Consider the following 22,280-nt stretch of genomic DNA (forward strand, 5'->3'; position numbering starts at 1 on the left):
GGACTAGATCTTAGTGAAATATTTTTCTCCTAAATAGTTCTAATTTTCTTGATTTTATTCATTGCTCCTAATATTTGTGGGGAAAGTCTAAATTACTTTATATTTACTTCACTGCAGTGTAACTTATTCCCAGATCACACTGGAAAATGTGGAAAAAGTGGTATTTTGGTGAGGTCATTTAGATACAGAGTCTATCTTATTTTTGTAGAGCACTGCCATTATTTTGTATACAACTTCTCCCACTTGCATGTAACCCAATTTTAATGCAATTTTTAGTTGTATAATTTTGGCATCATGTATTTCATGAACTTTTTGCATCTTCTTGATAATATCTGAATTTTTAAATATTCCTACAAACCAACTATGATAAAAATACTTTCTAGTTAGACATTTATTTATACACACATAGCTAAATAAAATCATAAAATGAAAATATTAATAAAGAATAAAATAAAATGTTTTCAAGAGCTAAAGAGTTAAATCCTCATATATGTTTTAAAAGAAAAGACAACCAAAAAATTTTTTGGTCTAACAACTCCATTTTATCACTGTTTCTTGCTTTATAAATTTCAAATTTATACTTATATTCTATAGATAGTTTGTTATGACCGAAAGTAAACTAAAAAAAAAATGAGTTCAGAGTTCATTGTGCTCTGATTTACAAGGAGTGAAAGCTGAGTGGAAGCTTAATCATGAACAAATTTAAATCCAAGGTGTTTAGTGTTTAAAAAAAAAAGCAATTTCGGGGAAATGATATAACTACCTAGGTAACACTGAAAAGCCAAAAATTTTTTGAATTTTAAAATCTGCAAAAAATAAATCTGTGATTCTTTACATATTAACAATGATGTACAAATAAAGTGGGGTTGTATAATAATGGATAGTCTGTTTCTCATAATGGAGGGGGTGACCATGATACAGGAAAAGAGCCATCACCAGATAAATGGCAAATGTTCTCTGAGGTCTCATTTGTTTTCACTATTTTATCAAGAACAGTGAGTTTAAACCAGAAAATTGCCTTTGGTAGAATAATTTTTTTAAAAAACAAGTTCACTACGTATATTTTTTAGTTCAGAAAAGCCTTAATTATATTATGCCTTGGGAATAGGTGTTAGTAGCAGATATCTAAAAGCAAGTGTTCTATCTGGTTTATTGTAATTCACTCACTTTCAGTCCTAATGCATCAATAATAGCAGGAGCATAAAAAACATTACAAAGGACACTAATTTCTCCTTGATAAAATTGTATTAGATTTGTTAAATTTGATACAGTTTTAGCTTCTTTCTTAAAACCAGTGAGTTTCATTCCCACAGTAGCTGGTGCTAGGACTCTTCCATGCATGTGAGCAGTACAAAAGAGGCCAGTCCATCTGATTGTTCTAGACTGACCTAAAGCTAAGGGGCTAAGATTATTTTAATTTTTCTAAGTCTGCAGCTGACAGCATCATGCTAGAAACCTCTCAAAATGTCCACACACTCCCCAAAGCCTTTGATTAAATGTCTTGCTTTAAAATAATAATAATGAAATAATAATAGAAAAGGAACAAGAAAAAGAGAATGAGAAGGGAGAAACAAAGGTTTTCTAAGATGATAGAATGACAACTTTGTCAAAAGATAATTTTGCCTCATTGTAAGTTTTCAAACAAAAACTAGTCTGAAAGTGTAACTTGAAATGTAAATATAAGCATTTAAGCCTTTAATCAAACACTAACCTTTCAAAACAATGACAAAAGAATTAAAATAAGATGTCTCATGGTCCTAATTTTACTGTTACTATGAAGTGAAATTATTTAAAAACTAGTAGCTTCACTTCCAAGGGGCATCTACTTGCACATGCATGCTAATTTTTCATTCAAGGAGCCTTTTCCCCCATACAAATAAATTCTAGACAGAATGATTTCAATACATGCAGTAAAACATTATTTTTATGAATTCCTTAAATAGAAGTGTGCCTTTAAAAGGAAAAAAAGGGGGATTGGGGGGAGAAAAAATTGATTCCATTGTGTTCCAGAAAATGACAGGTCTAGGCAGACGGAGGTTTAGCTGTGGAGTTTAGATAACACGTTCTGGTGTACAGAGTTCCCAGATGAGTCAAGGTTTCCAAAAACCACTGACAAGATGTCTACCCATAAAACACAGAGATGACCAGGAAAATGACAACTATTCCATTAAAGAGACAGCTGGGCATTCAAAAAGTATCCTGCAAGGAAAACTGTTCACAAGGCACCTGAAGGGTCAACATCAGAATATTTTGTGCTATCGTTGCAAAGAAAGATTTATTTTGAAATAAATAGCATAAAGAATATTCCACAGAAGTGATTTTATAGGAATTACTACTCCCAAAGCCCACTTCTTTATTTAGTGTCAATTTGGCTGAAATGGTAAAATGAAAGCTGTGAGCGTACTTCAGAATTCAGTAACTTAAAGTGGAAATTCTTTGTTCAGTCCCAATCTTTTTTTTTCCCACTTTTAAAATTATTGTTTATAATTGTTATTTAACACACAAAACCATGCTAAGAAAATTGAAATCAAGGTAAGTCATAAATCTACATCATCTATTTGCCATAGCCATTGCCGTAAAGATTAGCAAATATACGAGGTGGTGCTTGGGAGGCCAAGACCCTGTTTCTTCCTATTGCTGTGGAGGGAGGGGGGGGAGACAAAAGCAGGAGGGAGATGACTTTGACATTATCTGTCTTCACTTTCCTCTTGATTCAGGGATAATACTACATGAGATGGGGGTGGGGGGGAGAATGAGGAAAGAAACCAGCCCAGGGATAAAGAAGATATTTTTAAAAAGAAAGAAACCGAGTATTGCTGAAAGTCTACAACAATAACATAAAATGTAAGCTCCAGAAAATAGATGCTCTGTCAAAATTTAGATTACTAAAATCATGGAAGAAGTGGAAAACTTGAAAAGACCAATTACTGTAAAACAGATTGGAAAGATGATTAAATGGTTACCATTCATGAAAGTACCAGGACTAGATTATTTCATAGATGGGTTTTAGAAAACATTAATACCTCTGATCCTATTTGAACTGTTCCAGATCACAGAAGGAAATCTCAATTTATTCTTTGAAGCTTGCATAATTTGCAAAATATTATAGGTGAAAAGCTATGAATCAATCTAATTTTTGAATAAAGTTGCAAGAAGTATAAATAAAAATATTAGAAGTAGAATACAGCCATTGAAGCAAAGGATAATATATTACAAATAAATAAGTTATAGCCTAGGAAAGGAAGGTTGGGTTAATATAAGAACACTTACTAACCTATCTGAATGCATCTAAAATTTTAAAAAAGGAAATATTATCATATTAATGTAAATTCAAAAACATTTAATAAAATATATTGCCTTTCCTGATGATTGAAGGAAACTACTTAATTGTAATAAAGACTACTTATTAAATAGCAATTTTATAATAAATAACAAAATAACTAAAATCTTTAATTTTAAAATCAGGAATGTGACTGAGATTCTTGCTATTGTCATTTAGATTTAACACTTTCTTGGAGAATCTTATGAATACATTAGGATATAAAATAAATACTATTAATACTAGACATAAATGAAATTTCCCCTTTAAAGATATTTCCTGAAAAAACCTAAGAGATGCTAGAAAATCTCCACTATATTAATAAGAGGATTCAAAGATGAAAAAGGTGCCAAAGACACATATTTTCTCCATTTTAATAATAAAAACTTAGGAGAAAATATTCTATTCACAATTGTTATGAAACCTACAAAACATATATGAATAAATTTAACAACAATGGCACACAATCTATATGAAAATGTCTACAAAGTCTTATTGAACTGAAGATCAAAATAAAATAAGACAGATTAGAATGGAATGACATTAAATTCTCAATGAGAAATCTGAACTTCATAAATTATCCCTCCGTCAAATTAATTTAAAAAAAAAACCCACAATTCTAATTATAATCTTAATAGGTTTTGTTTTGTTTTGAATTGAATATAATGATTTTTAAATTAACATTAAGGATTAAAAACTGGAGAATAGTCAAGGGAGGTAAGAACAAGTAAAATACTGAGCAGACTTGTTTTACCATTTATCACAGTACTATAAACCCATTAAAATAACAAATTAGGTAGTGACATATGATGCAAATAAATCAATAGAAGAGAACAGAGAAAAAATCCAGTACATTTCATAATTTAATATAAACAAATAAGATATTTCTATTATTTGGGAAAATAAATGGTAGAACAAATGGTCTCCCATATGGAAGAAAATAATGTTGGTGTCCGACTTAATATTAAATACTAAAATACATTCCAGATTAATTAAAAGCTTACTATAAATATTAATAAATATCTTGGAAAATAATATAGGATATTATATGTATAACTTCACTATCTTCATTACTGAGACAGGAAACAGAAAATACAAATACTTCCTGAAATAAAAATTTAAATAATAGTCATTTTAGTCAATGGGACCAAAACAAAAAAACATTAAGAGAGATATAGAGAATTTTTTTTAACACATATTGAAGGGTGACAGGTTAATTCTATAATATCAAAAGATGTTAATACCTATAAATAGAAACTAACTAGAAAATAAACATCTCAAGAAATGGGCAAAGATTTGGATCTTTTACAGTAATTATAAATTGATTTAACATATTTAAAGAGCAATCTGGGACTATAAAATTAAATAGATGTCATTAGATTTCCATATCTTTGCACAATACTTCGTCATCCTCTCAGATCTCATTGATAAAACGAAAAACATGTTAAATGTTTACTGTTATGCCTTTAGGTTAAAAAGGTAAGCTGAACATACAATGTGTACACTTCTGCAACTATTAGGAGCAGAACATCAACAGCAGAGATATTTCAGCCAACTGATGGAAGAAGACCAGACATACATGTATTGATTAATAAGCAGAGTGGAACAATTGCCAGCTCACTGTCCATGTGGCAGGGTGAACAGACACAAAGGAAGCTGAACTGTTAGGCAGAATTCTGCATATTCTGGAAACTTGAGGAAGGAACATGTGAACGAAAGTGTTAAAAATGGGCCAGAGGTGGGGCGGGGGGAGGTGGGCCAGAGAAGAGGGATAATCCCTCTATGACTTTGATTTTTAGAACCAGCCAAACACATTTATCTTTCCAGAGAAAGAAAAGAGAGTTTTAAATAATTAAGTAAATAAACAAATAGTTATAATATATAATAACTGTTAATTGAAATAATCTGAGTTTAAGGAAGGCAAATGTTCAAATGCATAGAGAATCATCAAAATGATACATGCTAAGTCCAGAGCTGAAGGCATTCATGTCTTTTCAAATTAAAAGACCTATAAATTTTTAAATTATGTCCACACTTAGACACCTCATCTTGAAATGCTAACACAAGAAGGATAAAATGAGTATTTCAAGAATTTCTTTTAAAATCATCTATGAAAGAATGAGGAAAAGATTGATACCAGACTTCCCATCAGGAGCACTACTGCCTAGAATGCAACTGAACAATGACTTCAGGGTCCTAAAGAAAAGTGGCTCTCAACCCTGAATTCTGCATCTAACAAAACTATTACTCTATTACTCAACTGTAAAGGTAGAAAAAATTCAGAAAGTTTACCTTGCCAGCATGGCTTTTCAGGAAGTTGTGTGAAGAGTATCAGAAAGAAAGTACATTGCATCTAAGAAAGAATAAATCTAACTCATAGAACAGAGCAGGGAAGATAGATGTCAAAGAGGCTCAGAGAGCAACCAATTTAGGTAAAAGCAAAAAGAGAGGGCACTATGAGAGAATTCTCCAGGGAAGAAGAGCATACCATTAAAATAAAAAACTACAGATAATATCATGATCGAATATGAAGAAAATGGTCTAAATTGAAACAGGAAAGCAATGTGTTCCCAAAATAACAGTAAAATGGATATCAAGCAATAGGTAGAATGAATCAAGAATTAAAAATGTATTTAGGATATAGCTAAAAAACAAACAACAACAAGAACTCCATTTCTCTTTTACAAAAGAAAAAAAGAAAGGCAACCAGAAACTTTGGCAGGGGATGAAGGGTGGTAAAAACAAAGTATGATCCAAAAGTAAATTAGGTTAAAATGATTTCTTTGCTTTTACATACTCTCTAAAGTATATTCCTTATATATATAGATGATATACATATAGATCAATCTATGTATTCCAGAATAACTATAAAGAGATTAGGACCAGTGGGAGAGAGGTAAGAGAAAGACTTTTATTTTATTGTAAAGCCAATTTTAGTATTTGGTTCTGTAAAATATCGACATGAACAAACTTGACTTTTTTTTTCAGGAAAGTAGTACATACACATATATATCACAACATGTTTCCTCTTCAAAATATTTTCCCAAAAATTATTAGATGATTTATAAACATGAATTTAGATTGTCAAAATGTAATTACTTATATTTACTACATTTTATAAATCTTTAGTCACAGCCTAACTCCAGAATGAGAGCACAGACTATCTTCTTGTAGAACAAATGGTCCACACTTCCCCAAGGGAACACATCCTTTTGAGAATAAATTGCATTTACCATGTTGCATGATTACATTTATTTTAGGACTACAGGCTAAATCCATAAAACTTGTAATGATGTTTTTTTTTTCTCTTTTCCCTCCTAGGCTTATGGGAAAAGACTTATTTTCACAACTACTCTAAGTCATTAGAAACATTGTTAATTTACTACTATCTCAAGTCTCTTCATCTCTAATCTACATTGATTTTCTGTCCTGAACACAGAAAGTGTGAATTTTTAATGCTTTAGCTGCAATAAGTTTTCTTTTGGATATTTTTTCTCCAAGAAAAATTGAATGAAAAAGGCAAGGCAACTGCTTGAACATAGATTAATAACTTTCTAGAAATGACTTCAAGAAGTGTACAAATTTTTAGGGAGGTAACATTATTAAATGATATAAAGAAGTGAAAACATAAAGAAACATATGACCTAGAAATAAGACATACAAAGTGCTTCTCATTTATTACTGTTGGTTATAATCTCTATCAGGACCTGAGCTCCATGAGCCATTAAAATTCAACTCATGGCCCATTATCAGTAAATAGTAAATTTGAGAAATTTAGAGAAGTTTTTTTTTTTCCCCACACAAATTAAGCATGTGACTATCTGCTCTTATAGATCTTCTAAGGTGTGTATATATTTCCCAAATTGCCATTCAGAATGTTTTTAAAAATGGGCCTTAGATCTGTCCTTTGTTCACTTATTTATTTAATTTTGAGAGAGAATGTGCAAGAGCACAGGCACAGTAGAGGGGGGAGGAGCTGAGGGAGAGAGAGACTCTTAAGCAGGCTGCATGGTGGGTATGGCTCTGTCTCAGGACCCTGAGATCATGACCTGAGCCTAAATCAGGAGTCTGATGCTTATCAGACTGAGCCACCAGGCACCCCAGGTCTTTTGGTGCTTCAGTCACTATGTGGCTCTCAGGTCTTCCCTGGATGACAAGAGGTTACTTTTCTTTACTATGTTAGCTCAAGGAGAAGAAAATCAAGGAAGTCAAAGCAGGTGAGCTTGTCTGAAACTGCTTCATTGTTGTCTTCTTAATCCTGTGCCCTCACCTTCAATGGGAAGAGGGATGTCTGTCAACTCACAAATCAATACTCATTGAGAAATGCATGTAATTTATTTTTTAAAAATTGCTGTAAGGAAACAGAGTGGCCCAAATGGAGCTGTAGTTCTTAAAAAATGGTCAGAAATTAACATTTATAACTTCAATATATTAACTAAAAAGGGTGTTCAATTATTTTATTAATTTGAAAGAATGAGAAGGAATATAATGATACAGTCTAATAGTTTATCATTCTTTTTTTTTAAAAATTAAATTTATTTTTGTGTGTGTGAGAGAGAGAAAGTGTGCATACACAAGCACAAGGGGGGAGGGGCAGAGGGAGAAGCAGACTCCCTGCTGGGCTGGGAGCCTGACACAGGAGTCAGGACTCCATCTCATGACCTGAGCTGAAGACAAGCAGTTAACCTACCGAGCCACCCAGACACCCTAGTTTATCATTCTTAAAACACCAAGAAGAAGGATGAATGAACATTGGGTTCTTTTTCTAGCCATCACAGCCCTATTTTGTCAAATTAGCTTTAACCACATTATTTTAATCTCTTGCTTTTTCAGTGATAAAACGGGAAACTATTCCAATCATTCCTATTCATTTAATTTTAGGATTAACTATTGCAGTCTAAACTGATGTCGTGGCAAACCTCTGCACTAGGTATGATAACATACATTAAAACATATTTTGCCAAATGATATGGGTAATACATAATTTTTTTTTCAATTACATAGACACAAATTCATCAATTCTTTAGAACTCTTTACCAATAACAAATGTGGGAGGAGATACTTTGTCTTTAGTTGATATATATTAGATATAAATTATAGTATATATACAGATGTGTCTATATATGAATTATCATCATCAAAATGCTGATTGCTATAAGATAAGAAAAAACACCATTCTAAGTCACTATTTCTGGAAATTAAGGATGCCCTATGATGATGTTCTTTTGCAAGAAAAAAATATCCATCACTAAGGGTTTTCTGTTCTTAATTCTTGAGACATGAGATCATTTCCTCACTAAATACAAAACTAAAAATATAATCCTTGATAAAGGATGGCAGATCACAATTTAAAATCTAAATGGTCTCCAAATTGCCATGACGGATTTTAAGTTTTCCAATAACATAACAAAACTTGTTTTCATTTGCTAGATAGATTGTGGCCCTCTGTACTGTGCTCCTAAGTGACACTTCAGTACAGGGGTTAAGGGCATGGGTTTGGCAGTTAAAAGGACTTGGGTCTATACACTAACTCTGCTATTTCCTAGGTAGGCATATTAATTTGGACAGAAATTGTGTGAATCAATATGAGGTTCCTAGGAACTGTAGAGGAAGATATCTAAGAGCATCTGTAGAAGGTAATGGAAGTGGTTAAAAAAAAAAAACTGATTCTTATATTACTGTGATCCTGGTACGCTGTCCTCTCCTTTATTTTTAGAAAATCAGAGTAGTGGATTTTTAGCTATCTTAAATTTATTTCTAGTTTCAGGACCGGGTTTCCTTGATCAAACCAGTGGGTCCAAGCTAAGAAAGGTATTATATTTTCTGTCAAAATAACTTAAATAGAAAAGAAAAGTGGAAAGTGGCGGGGAGTAAGAGAGGAAAGAAGAAAGGATGCAAGTAAAATAGTGAAAAAGGTAGGAAGGAAGGAAAAAAGAAAGAAATATCTTTGGCCATTCGGCAACCCATATTCTGGTAATGTCACCAAGAAAACTCCTGTGCCTTTAGCAGTTAGGAACTTACACACTCTTCAAATTACTTTAGACAACTTAGAGCCGTGCAACTTATTAACATTTTTTGGTCATTAAGAAACTGGTATCCCATCACATCTTAGTCCAGATGAAGATGGGCTGGACTGTTCCACTTAAGACATGAGGAAATGCTTTCATGGGAGCCATTTGTATGTATTCATTTATAAATCATTCTGCAAGAGTTAACTAGGCCTTTCTGGGGGGATTTGATGTTGTCAAGAATTCTGTAATACACAGGCTTCCTATGGGTTCTGGCTTCAGATTTCCTTTGCTTAGAATTGAAATCATCATTTTCCTTCAACATATTATATTCCTTGAAATGCTAGAGACCCTCAAAGGCTACTGTTGAGTTCTTTTTCCAGTTAACCTGTTTTAAATTTTTAAATATTTTGTCTTCACTCTTAGGAAAAAAAAAAAGATTAGTAAACAAAACTCAGTGAAGACATCATTATGCTTTTCAAAAGGATAACTAAATTTTATAATTTTTTTAAAAAATTACTTATTTATTTTAGAGACAGAGAAGGAGAGAGAGTGTGTGTGGGAGGGGCAGAGGAAGAATCTCAAGCCTACTTCCGGCTGAGCATGGAGACTGACATAGCTTTTGAGCCCACAGACCCTGAGATTATGACCTGAGCCAAAATCAAAAGTCAGACACTTAACCAACTGAGCCACCCAGGCTCCCCTAAATTTTATAATTTGTAAAGCAATAGAAGATAAAGGGACAGGGAGTTCATTTTAACAAGAGACAAAGGGACAGGGAGTTCATTTTAACAAGAGACTAATAATAAACATCAAAATAAAAACTGATGATATTTAAAGGATAAATATCTTTACTATATAATCAATACATAAAAACTGTTATGATAAACACTAAGACTCCAAAAAAAAATAATAAGCAAATGTAAATCTATACCAAAAGACAATCCTTCCAAAAAGGATATACAAATGGAAAATAGCTAATGAACATATGAAAAGTCCAACTCTGTCAAGATAAGAAATGCAATTCAAAACAAAAATGACATTTTCTTCTTCTATTGGACTGACAAAGGTGAGAACAGATAATACTCAGGGTCAGGAAGAGTGCAGTAAAATAGACTCTGCTGTACATTTCTGGAAGGATAATTCAGTAAAATAATGTTGGATAGGTAATTCCCAATTATATACTAAAAACCTTAATATTTTTCATATTATTTCATTATACTGAGATATTTCTTCTAAGGGACAAAATCACAGATAAAGATGAGAGTATTTTTATGAAGATGATTATATGGAATTGTTTATCATAAAAACAAGGAAATCACTAATATATAATATATAACAACCCAAAATATATGTTATGTATTATTATATAGTATGATAAACAAGAGTGTAAAAGCTTAAATGAATATCTATATGAATTTAAAATTGTTTGATATAATGTTAAAAGAGATGAAGACCTATTTGAAATGTAGAAGAATCTGACATGTTTCTTTTTTTTTAAGATTTTATATTTATTTGACAGAAAAAGACATAGTGAGAGAGGGAATACAAGCAGGGGGAGTAGCAGAGGGAGAAGCAGGCTTTCTGCTGAGCAGGGAGCCAGATGTAGGGCTCGATCCCAGGACCCAAGCCAAAGGCAGATGCTTAATGACTGAGCCACCCTGGTGCCACAGAATCTGGCATGTTTCAGTTGCACATGCATGAAGGAAATATGCAGAAATAATAGCTTTCAGTTTAAAATTATGAGTGTATTTCTATTTTTAAACTGAAATTTTTATAATGCAAAAATATAAAACAGCAAATAAAGAAATAATAAAGGCCTATATATTTAGGGGAGAGAAAAATAAATTTCACTGTTCATATCTGAATCTCCAGGACACAGAGAGTTTTTGGAAATTAGCTAAGTGCAACAATACATTATCTTTAGTTACAGCTTGTTCCAGTCATGCATTTTTCTGCTAAACACCGATTCTTCCATGATCACAATTTCTGGCATCTATAATTTCATTCAGATTTCTTTTAACTTTCTTTAATTCCTTTGGTCATCTTTAGGCAAATTAAAAATATTAACTCCATTTTTATGTCAAATTCTCTACTTTCTGAATCAATGTTTGACTTTTAACATAGCATAATAGACATTAGATTCCATAAATTTGATTATTCAGAAGTTTGTTATACAGAATATACACAGAAATAAATAGCTAGACTGGAAATGAGTACCACAACTGAAATGATACTATAATATAAACCTAAAACACAGCATTAGTTTTACAAAAAGTTTAACAGGTGGAGGCCAGAAGGGCTATGAGGAGACTCTCAATGAAGACAGGAAGGACAGTAAGGAAGTGATTTTTGAGAACTGGGGAAAAAAGTATTTATAATAAATTACTATCAGAACAATGAGCTTGACCGTTGGCTGCGATACTAGGAAGAGAGAAAATATACCTATCAACTTGTTGATCTGCTAAGTGGATTTCCAAGCAAAGAGCTGACTGTGTTATTTGCCACCTTTTAGCCACACATAGTATGATAACTATAAGAGAGGGATGAGCAAAAGAGAGATCCATTTAGTTTCTAAGAAGAATTTAGAGAATTTATTTCCAACTCAGGACTTTCAGAGTTGGAAAATAAAGTTTTCACATTTACAGAATCTCCAACTGGCAAGAGGTTTTTCAAGTAAGACACTGTCTCAAGGAAAAGATCAAATTCAGAATGCTGTTTGCAAGTTGAGATCAAAGCAAAGATGTTGCTCTAAGACCCATTGTTAAGACCTCAGAAAGATTTCAGAGACACTCTTAGCTATATAAAATATCTAACAATCTTAAAGGTGTCACTTGGCATCTTAATTCTCATCTCATGTTAGAGTGAACAGCCTTTCTTCAGAAGATTTGTGGGTATGAGTTTTGTCTAAGGGATGGGATTATAGTTTGATACATAGAAATTCTACAAAATTGTTTAAAGAGTTGTAGCAGTCTGGAACAAAAGGGAAAAAAAGTCGTTCAATTGCTAACTTAGAACACCTTGCTCTATTTTAAATGGCTTGCTATTCTATCACTAGTCTATACAATTTAATATCATTTCAAATTCAAAATGAGAAAAATATTATAGCTAACTTTTATTGACACTTTTAAAATACCAAGCATTGTGCTAAGGACATTTTACAGGATATTCCATTTATTCCTCCCAACAAAACTTTTTGTTTTTTGAGTTTTTAAACTTTTCGAACATTTTGATCCACATCTAGATTTTTATTCCAAGATCTTTATCAGAAACAGAGATGACATATTTATAAGTTTATACTTAGAGTAACATTATTTATACACATAAAATCACAGAGGACCCTCAAAGTCTAATGAGAGAGAACAGTTAAATTAAGAATCTTTCATATAATGACTTATAACTAATTAATTGAAGCTTATGAGATAATATAATTATTCTCTTATTTTTAAAGTAGGAAAACCAAAAATTGGTGAGGTCATGCTTGTCTAAAAATTTTTTTTAAATGGCAGATACAAGATTTCAGTCCTGATATTATGAGTTTGGAAGACTCACTCCCAATCACTGTACTATTTTCCCTATATTGGATCATATTACAATTTATATAAGAAAGTGAATGGTCCTATCATATCTTGTATATTGAAAAACTTCACCCTGCAACAAAACACATAGTACTGTTTACATGATTTACAGGACTATATACCCTCAGAGAGGACATGGACTCATTTCTGGGCATGCACCCAGAGAAGAAAGCTACAGGTTTCTCACTCATCCTTAGCCAGACAGTGGATCCCTTGGTCCAGCTGTCACAACATTGTCTGTTTCAGTCCCAGTGAGCTTTATCTAGGTTCCAGATGACTGGGACAGCAGGTCGGAAGAGGGCATCTTTTATGTGAAGGAGGCCTTTGTGAAACCTGAGAAGGCTTGCTGGTTTGTGTTGAATAAGGCAGAGTTTTAGCTGCACTAGCTTATATATATATTCCTTTACCATAAAATTGCTTTATAATTTTAAATAAATGCTTATAGGCTTTTCCTTTGTCAAAAATAGAAGAGAAAAAATGATGAAACTAAAAAAAATCTACATTAATGAAGAGCTATAGCTGAGATGGGAGGCACATACAAAAGTAAAAAATTCTAAGTTATGGTTCCCATAGCAACTGCAACACAGTTGGATTTCACTTTTATGTTAAGTAAGTTTAACTTGAGTGGAGATGCAAAATACTTCCTCTGAAGCAAAAAGAGAATTATGGAAAATATACAGACTACGGTCTAGATTCTTCCAGCTTTCAAAAGTATCAAATATTAATCCCAATATATGTAAATATTTTGACATCAGAGCTACATACTCATTTGTATTGATTTTAAACTATATTTATTCAATTTATAAAATATGATTACTTAAAATGGGGAAGATTCCCAACAAAATATGTTAAATCAAAGGACACAATCTTATAGTTTGGAAATATAGGGGCATAGTTCTGTTGTTAATTAAAAGAAATACTTACTGGAAGTGTAGTTTATGAAAATACAATCTGATTATGTTCACCGTCAAGTGTTTTAAACTTGACATTTTCAGTTACTGTAAATGTAATCTGAAACTAGGAAAACAACCTAATAGTACTCTAAGGAGAGGCTATACATATAAATTTTCGAGACATTTGTAGTTTGCATCATTACTCCAATTTTTCTTTTTTTAAAGAAGCAGGAAAGGTACTTACTCCTGTTATGTAACGAGGTCTATATTGAATAGTTCCAAATAAACCAAGAATGACGATAATAATATGTACAAAATTTGCCAGGATAGGTGCCCACTGATATCCAAGGAAGTCAAATATTTGCCTCTCCAGCACACAAACCTAGAATAGCAAAACAGGATATATAAACAAAAGCACAGTGGTGAGAGAGAGAGAGAGAAAGGATCATATTGCAATCTAATTAGCAATTATAATTGTGTTATTCTATCTTGCATTTGTCTTTAACAGTGAGACTGACATTTTCAGGTATATTTCAAAGAAACACTATGGAAGCTGTAGATCCACAGATAGCTACAATCCTTTTAACGATGATTTTGTGGAGGTATCAAGCCACATTCACAGGATATCATCTGTGCAGTTGAAGGATAAATTATATCGTCAATAAAACAAAGGAGATTGACATAGAGGAAAAATAACTCATTGCCAAGTCAATTGACCTGAATTCTGGACTTAGATCTGACTCCAAACAGCTGTAGTCCCCTAGCTAAGTCTAGCTCTTGTCTGGGATTCTGATGACTCACTTGTAAAATGCGTGATTTTGACTACTGTTTAGGGTTCTACTACCCCAAATTGATCTGGATTATAAATTAAACATGACTTTCTTTTTTCTGTCATACCCAGTTACCTATATAACTGGCAAAAGGGTAAAAAAAGGACATTAAAATAATGGGGAACAAATATAAAAATAAAGCATCACTGTTATAAAAGCAAGAAACTTAGGTCATTTCAAATGATCTTACATTAATCTGTGCTTACAACTTTACAGTTAACACACAGGTACAAATCTAAGGAGTAAGAGAAGAAAAACAGAACCAACCAGCCAGCCAACCAACCAACCAACCAACCAACCAGACAAAAGCTGCCAAAGTCAAGAAGTGCCATTTGATATTGAGAAGGAAAACCTCCATAGCTATCAAGTCTCTCATCAGATCTAACAAAGCAAAAGAGGAATGATGAGTTGGGACGCCTGGGTGGCTCAGTGGGTTAAGCCGCTGCCTTCGGCTCAGGTCATGATCCCAGCGTCCTGGGATCGAGTCCCACATCGGGCTCCTTGCTTGGCAGGGAGCCTGCTTCTCCCTCTGCCTCTGTCTGCCATTCTGTCCGCCTGTGCTCGCTCTCTCTCCCTCTCTCTCTGACAAATAAATAAATAAAATAAAATAAAATAAAATAAAAAAAAGAGGAATGGTGAGTTAAACTCAGCTTCGTCCTTTGTGTCTTCCCTCAGGTGGAAAGATAATCAACTGTTTGGAGTAAAACATAATGAAAGGACCTGATGGACCTGATGATCTTCCACACAGAGATTCAACAATTCCTTTTTTTTTTTCTCCAAGCCAGGCTTTAAAGAAAAGGATTTTAAAAACCCTCAGTTACTAACATCAGTGTGCTTTAATGATTTTCCTTGTCAGGATACTAACTCTCAAATTAGTGTGCTTTTAAATTAAATACCTGTAGCACACTTTGAAGATTCCTTGAATGAGCATTATTCCCACTGCATTTCTTTAGCTGCGCAGCATACATTTCCACCAGGCATTGAAAAAGAAAATAAATTCATGACAACTGTTTGCATAACACTTCTGTTTCCTAAGGCATGCTGGGTACCATATAAGGGCTGTAATGGTAATCCAGACTTGTCAAATCTTCATTTTCACTTAGTCTTGGCGGTGATTAAAAAAGAGAGAATGTAATCTGTTCTACCTTGCATATTCTAAATTCACAATACCCACCAGAGTTGCAAAACTGGAATGTAAATAACATTGCCTATGACTGCAGATTCATAAACCTTGAACTGCCTTCTGATGAAACATTCCTTCAATGCTATCATGCACTCAACACTGCATATAAAGGAGACCCATTTGTGGTGTTGGGAAGTATTATGTATGCCTTGTTTTTGAATCCATTAATGGTACAAAAAAATAAGTGGTTGTTCTCAGAGTCCTATTGCTAATCATTTGTATAAAAGCTCACTCCAACATAGAACTCTCCATCTTGATCCTATGAATAAACAGTAAGTAGGAATGTAAACAGCAGCAAGAGGAATCTAAACTCTATAAATTTTGAGCATCATAACTGTGGGGACCCAGCAGGGTAAAAGTATAGAGGATGAAACGCATTAGTCAAACAGTGGGAAATCTCTCAATAAATGCACCAGTAATGGAAGAAAATAGCAGCACCATCGTTAATTATAAAAAATATATAGATGATAATATACTTGCAAAGCCTGCATGGCTAAATGAAGTTACATCAACATGTATTAGTCTTTTTTTTTTAAATGACAGAATTAATACTTTCATCAAACATTACTTACAATGTTATGTAGACTGAATGAGTTAATGTGCAATTCTTCACATAATATTTCTGCTTTTACCTTTGATTGGCCCTATTAGCTATCATAAGTAGCTTTATCACAGGTTCTGTAATTTAGAGCTGGGGTTGAAGAAGGGAAGATTTTTCTAAAAATTCAGAGAGTATACCAGGAATGACAAATATGGAAGTAGTTGCAGTCTTTTCTAACTGAAAGGATATTAACTGTGGAATTACTGAAAGGGTGATGGGCATGGAGGCAAAAGAAGAAATATTAGTTAAAACACTCAGTATGTGATGAGCATTCTGGTTATCCCCAGTCATGTATTACCTCACTGATTCTGCACAAACCCCAGAGAGGTCAATATTGTCTTATTTTTCAGATTAAGAAATCTAACATAGAGTGTGGCTAAGTGATTCTCTGGATGTCTTAGAAGTGATAAATGCTAAACAAACAAACACAAACAAAACCCCCAAACACAGGGCTCTGTGAACGGTCCCTTAGCTGTGTCCCTATGTTGCAGACTTGTCCAAAACCAAAGTCCAAACCAAACCCAGTCCAGAACCAATAAGCTTTTGCAGTTTATGCTAGAGGCCTATGCTGGTTACAGGGTACATGCTATGTTTTTACCTTATTATTTACTGTGAAATAATGTAGAGAATTTCTTTAATCATACTTGTCAAGGCAAAGCTCCTTTTTGGTTTTATTTTATTTCCTTATTTGCCTCCTTCAACCCATGTTCTGCCTTTTGTTGGAGGCCACGGCACGGATGGAGTCGAGGACCAAACCAGGCCCTGACTTGTGGCTCCTTTAAAGTCCGGACACCTTGACAAGGGGTTAAGGACGGGAAAGTTGAGTAACACTGAGAAAGGGTCTGTGCTATGTGTTGTGCGCTCGCCTACATGACTTCCCACACGCTCTCCCTACAGAAGGGAATAATGTGGTCAGGGTCATGAATTCTTAGTTGGTCCTTGTTGTTCTGTATCTCCCATAACCCACTCCCTGGTTGATTGTCTTGCTAATGGCATTAACCGTGACTACCTGGCATCAGGAGGTTTGCTTGTAGTTAATGTAAACTTGTTACAGGAATGCGGTCATCTGACTAGATACTGATGTATTACTCCTATTGTGGTCTGCCTTATAAATGCTTGTAAGATGTGGGATAAAATCGGCACAGTTGGACATCCTCCTCAGTGTCCCTCCTGCCCCCATCTCTTTGTCTCTTCATTTCTTTTCACCATCCTCTTACCCTCACGTTTCCTGGTCGCTTTGTCACGCCGGCCGCAACAGCCTTTAATCTCCTTTCTCCTGTTGGGCCTCCTTTCTCCTATTGTGCTTTATGTCTTTTCCATACGTGTCATACAAATATATGTATATGGCCTTGAGAAACATATACAGATCTTCCTTGACTTACAATGGGGTTATGTCCTGATAAACCCATCTAGGGTTGGAAAGATCATAAGTCAAAAAGGCACTTAATACACTTCATGTCTTAGACATCCTGAGTCTCAGACACCCTGAGGTCTTCCTTGTAGCTTGAATGTGCTCCGAACACTTACATTAGTGAACAGCAGGGAAACACCACCATCTTACACAAAGCTATTTTACAATAAAGTGTTGGATATTTCATGTAATCTATTGAATACTGTATGCACTGTTAAAAACAAAATGGCTGTATGGGTACAGAATGTAAGGGTACTGATTGTTTACCCCTGTGACCCTGTAATTACTTAGGAGCTGTGGCACCCTGCCTCTTGCCCAGTATAATTACAGAGGCTCGCACTGTATGTCACTAGTCTGGGGGAAGAACCAAACTCACAATTTGAAGTAATTTTCTAGTGAATACATATTGCTTTCACACCACTGTGAAGTAAAAATATCATAAGTCAAACTTTCCCAAGTTGGAGATTGTGTGTATTGCTGTTTCTATGTGTCTTTTTCACGGGAAAGGTCTTATGGAATAAGTCTCTTTCATGCTTGTCTGTTTAGCTCTATATAAATTTAAATCTTTGTGCTCGGGTTCTAGATAGTAGTCTATCATTAATGCATAACTTGGTGCTTTCCACAAGGAATTCTATTCTTTTACAAGATTATTATTTATGACGTTTCTGTTTGTTAATATAGAGGCTAATCTTTACTATTTATTATTTCTGCATCTATGGAGATAATCACTTCATTCTCTTCTATCCTTAGTGTAATTGTTTATATTGATAGTTTTTGCCATGTTCAATTATCCTTTTCTTCCTGGGAAAAATCCCTACTTGAAATTTAGTATTATTTTTACCACAGTTTCAGTTTGGGTTAAATAAAATTTTATTTGGAAGTCTTGTATGGATTAACTGACCCAGAACTTAATTATCTTTCTCTCTTTTCCTCTATCTCTGTTAAAGAGGTTGCAACAGCCTTAAAACACAAGGTACAATGTTCACGTAAGCACTTAACAAACTTTGAAGAAACCATCAGTCCTATTCCCTTTCTCCGAAAGTAACCTGTGTCAATTTGTGGAAGCATTGTTAAGTATTTAGCTTTTCAGGAAAATATTGTATGTGCTTGCCAGCTCGTAGGCCTTTATCTGTCATCTATATGTGTGTGAAATTTTTTCACACAATTTTATTTACATAAATAGGATTGCAATGTACATGTGGCTTTTTACCTTGCACTTTGTGTTTGTGGATGTTTCCCTACATAACTACAACCTATGTGTAGAGATCTACCTCATTATATCCTCATTTAAGTATTCTAACAGATATTCATTTGGTTGTCAATTTTTGGTTGTAACACACTTGAGTGCATTAAAAAACCTTGTACATGTGTATTGGTACATCCATAGGCTAAATCCCCAGAAGGGAAAATGCTGAACATGCTGAAAATTCTGATAGCAAAATCGCAAATATTATAAAAAAGTGTTATTAATTCTCTTTGATATACACATATAAACTGTTTAAACATGAAAATGATTCCTCTTTTGCACTTTAGTAAACAGGAATTTTAGTAATCACTGTTCAACTGCAAAAGTTTTCATAAACTGGAAAAGGTTTTCAAAAACCTTTCTTTTTTTTTTTTTTTTCCAAAAACCTTTCTTATAAGTACATTAAGTAGAATTCATCTCACTAACAATGACAACAAATATTCAAAAAAAGCATCTGTGAAATACCTTTAGGATTAATGTATTTATTGACTTTTCAAACTAGAAGAGACTCACTCAACACTCCTCATGTACTGCTGAGAAAACTCGACCCAATTAAGTAAATAATTTGCTAAGTAAGTTTGACCCCTTATTAGGAGAGTATTCAGTCTGAAACGAGTGTGCTTCAACTGTTTGTATTGCAAATTGAGAGTCACTCATATTTCCTAGGTAGCTATCGCCATTTAACTTTATTAACAAGGCAATTACATGTGCACAAACACTTTAAAATGTATTTTTAAAAAGTCATAATGGGACGTTTATAGCTAGTTGTTTTCAACGGGTGGGACTCAGAATTGGTTTCCTTGAGACCCTGCATTCTGCTAATAACTGCTAAGATTTCTTAATAAATTTTCTCCAAAATATTTCTATAATTTTATGTCCCTAAAATATAACTTGTAAGTTATTGCAATTGATAAGCAATAAAACATATTATATACAGAATTTGAGAAAAAAATTGGCTTTTTTATACCGTCGTGGTAGAATATGGGTTCCTTGATTTAAAAAGAAATTTAAGTGTGTCATTAGAGGTTAGCAAAAGCCAAATTATTTCTACTGCTAAATTATAGATTGAAATTAAATTTTTCTGTGGACACATCTGTTCTTCCTGTAGCCTTTCCGATTTCACTGTCCTCACTCTCCATGAGGAACCCACACTTTCAGACTATCTCCACACTCAGGTCCCTGGAGAGAGAAAAGATAGCCTCAGACTGGGATGCTAGGCAAGCAAAGCTCTCCAATTAAAAGTCCCTTTGCAGAGCAATCAGAGCTTCCAGACATGCCCCTCTCCTGGCTTTGTGGAGTTTCCTTGCAGTGTGGCCCCCAAACGCCAGTCTCTGCTCCCGCCTCAAAGAAAGAAATCGAGACTGCCTCCTGCCCCCAAGCCAAGGTAGACGTCAAAATCTCAGTACTTGCGTAAGGGAGAAAAAGAACAGCAAGAGGCAATTGAACATATTGATGAAATACAAAATAAAATAGACAGACTTAATGAACAAGCCAGTGAGGAGATTTTGAAAGTAGAACAGAAATACAACAAACTCCGCCAACCATTTTTTCAGAAGAGATTGGAATTGATTGCCAAAATCCCCAATTTTGGGGTAACAACATTTGTCAACCATCCACAAGTGTCTGTACTGCTTGGGGAGGAGGATGAAGAGGTGCTGCATTATTTGACAAAAGTTGAAGTGACAGAATTTGACGATATTAAATCAGGTTACAAAATAGATTTTTTTTTTAAAGATTTTATTTATTTGACACACAGAGAGAGAGAGGGGGAGGAAGCAGGCTCCCTGCGGAGCAGAGAACCCGACGCGGGGCTCGATCCCAGGACCCCGGGATCATGACCCAAGCCAAACGCAGAGGCTTTAACCCACTGAGCCACCCAGGCTCCTCTACAAAATAGATTTTTACTTTGATGAAAATGCTTACTTCGAAAATAAAGTTCTCTTCAAAGAATTTCATCTGAATGAGAGTGGTGATCCATCTCCAAAGTCCACTGAAATCAAATGGAAATCTGGAAAGGATTTGACGAAACGTTCAAGTCAAACACAGAATAAAGCCAGTGGGAAGAGACAGCATGAGGAACCAAAGAGCTTCTTCACCTGGTTGACTGACCATTCTGATGCAGGCACAGATGGGTTAGGAGAGGTCATCAAAGATGATATTTGGTCAAATCCATTAGAGTACTACTTGGTTCCCGATATGCATGACGAAGAAGGGGAAGGAGAAGATGATGATGATGATGATGATGAAGAAGAGGAAAAACTGGAAGATACAGATGAAGAAGGAGATGAGGAGGAAGGCAAAGAAGATGAAGACGATGATGAGGGGGAGGAAGGAGAGGAGGATGAAGGAGAAGATGACTAACAGAACACTGATGGATCCCAAACTTCCTTTTTAAATTTTCTTCAGTCCCTGGGAGCAAGTTGCCCTCGTTTTTGTTTTTTTGTTTTTGTTTTTCTTTTTCTTTTTCTTTTCTTCTCTAGTGCTCATTCGCCCTGTTTTTTGAAGTCTCCTTTTTCTCTCCCTTTATACCATGGTTCTCCGCTTATTTTGGGGGGAAATACCTTGAGCAGAATACAGTGGGAAAAGAATCTTTACCCCTTTTTGTTTCATTTTGGTCCCTTTCTGTCTCAACAAAAACAAAAACTTTATGGAATCAACACCACCATGCTCTGTGGGAAAAAAGAAAAACCTTCTGCTCCCTTAGCTCTCCTGGAAGCTGGAGGATGCTAGGCCCCAGTGTAGTAGTGCATAGAATTCTAGCTTTTTTCCTCATTTCTCTGTATATCAGGCACAGAGAATACACTGTATCTCTATGTGAATATGGACAATTAGAATTTGCCAACATGTACCTGTCTACTTTCTCTTGTTTTAAAAAAAGGAAAAAAAAAAACTTTAAAAAATGGGGTTATAGAAGGTCAGCAAAGGGTGGGTTTGAGATATTTGGGTTGGTTAAGTAAGCATTTTGCCAACATGGCTTCTCATTTGGCATGTTTAATTGTGATGCATAACTGGCATCCTTTCAGTTTAAGATGACATTTTTAAAATAAAACTCTCTCCTAATGATGACTTGAGCCCTGCCACTCAAAGGACAAATCAGCAGAACCTGTGGGATCTTATTTGGAATTGACATTCTCTATTGTAATTTTGTTCCTGTTTATTTTTAAATTTTCTTTTTGTTTGACTGGATAAGAAAGATGATGCTTGGTTTTAA

At 34.2% G+C, this 22,280-nt stretch overlaps 1 protein-coding gene and 1 pseudogene across 4 annotated transcripts in view; one reads left to right on the forward strand and one right to left on the reverse strand.

The window, feature by feature from the left end:
- Nucleotides 1-22,280, reverse strand: part of NKAIN2 (sodium/potassium transporting ATPase interacting 2) — a 998,970-nt gene that overhangs the window by 508,453 nt on the left and 468,237 nt on the right. For all 4 annotated transcript variants that reach the window (XM_032339650.1, XM_032339651.1, XM_032339653.1 and 1 more), the window contains one exon: nt 14,043-14,180. In XM_032339650.1, the coding sequence (XP_032195541.1) occupies nt 14,043-14,180 (138 nt within the window). The remainder of the gene's footprint in view (nt 1-14,042; nt 14,181-22,280) is intronic.
- Nucleotides 18,049-21,786, forward strand: LOC116587886 (annotated as a pseudogene).

The sequence above is a fragment of the Mustela erminea genome, chromosome 4 (genome assembly GCF_009829155.1).
Source record: "Mustela erminea isolate mMusErm1 chromosome 4, mMusErm1.Pri, whole genome shotgun sequence".
In the NCBI taxonomy this organism is placed as follows: domain Eukaryota; kingdom Metazoa; phylum Chordata; class Mammalia; order Carnivora; family Mustelidae; genus Mustela; species Mustela erminea.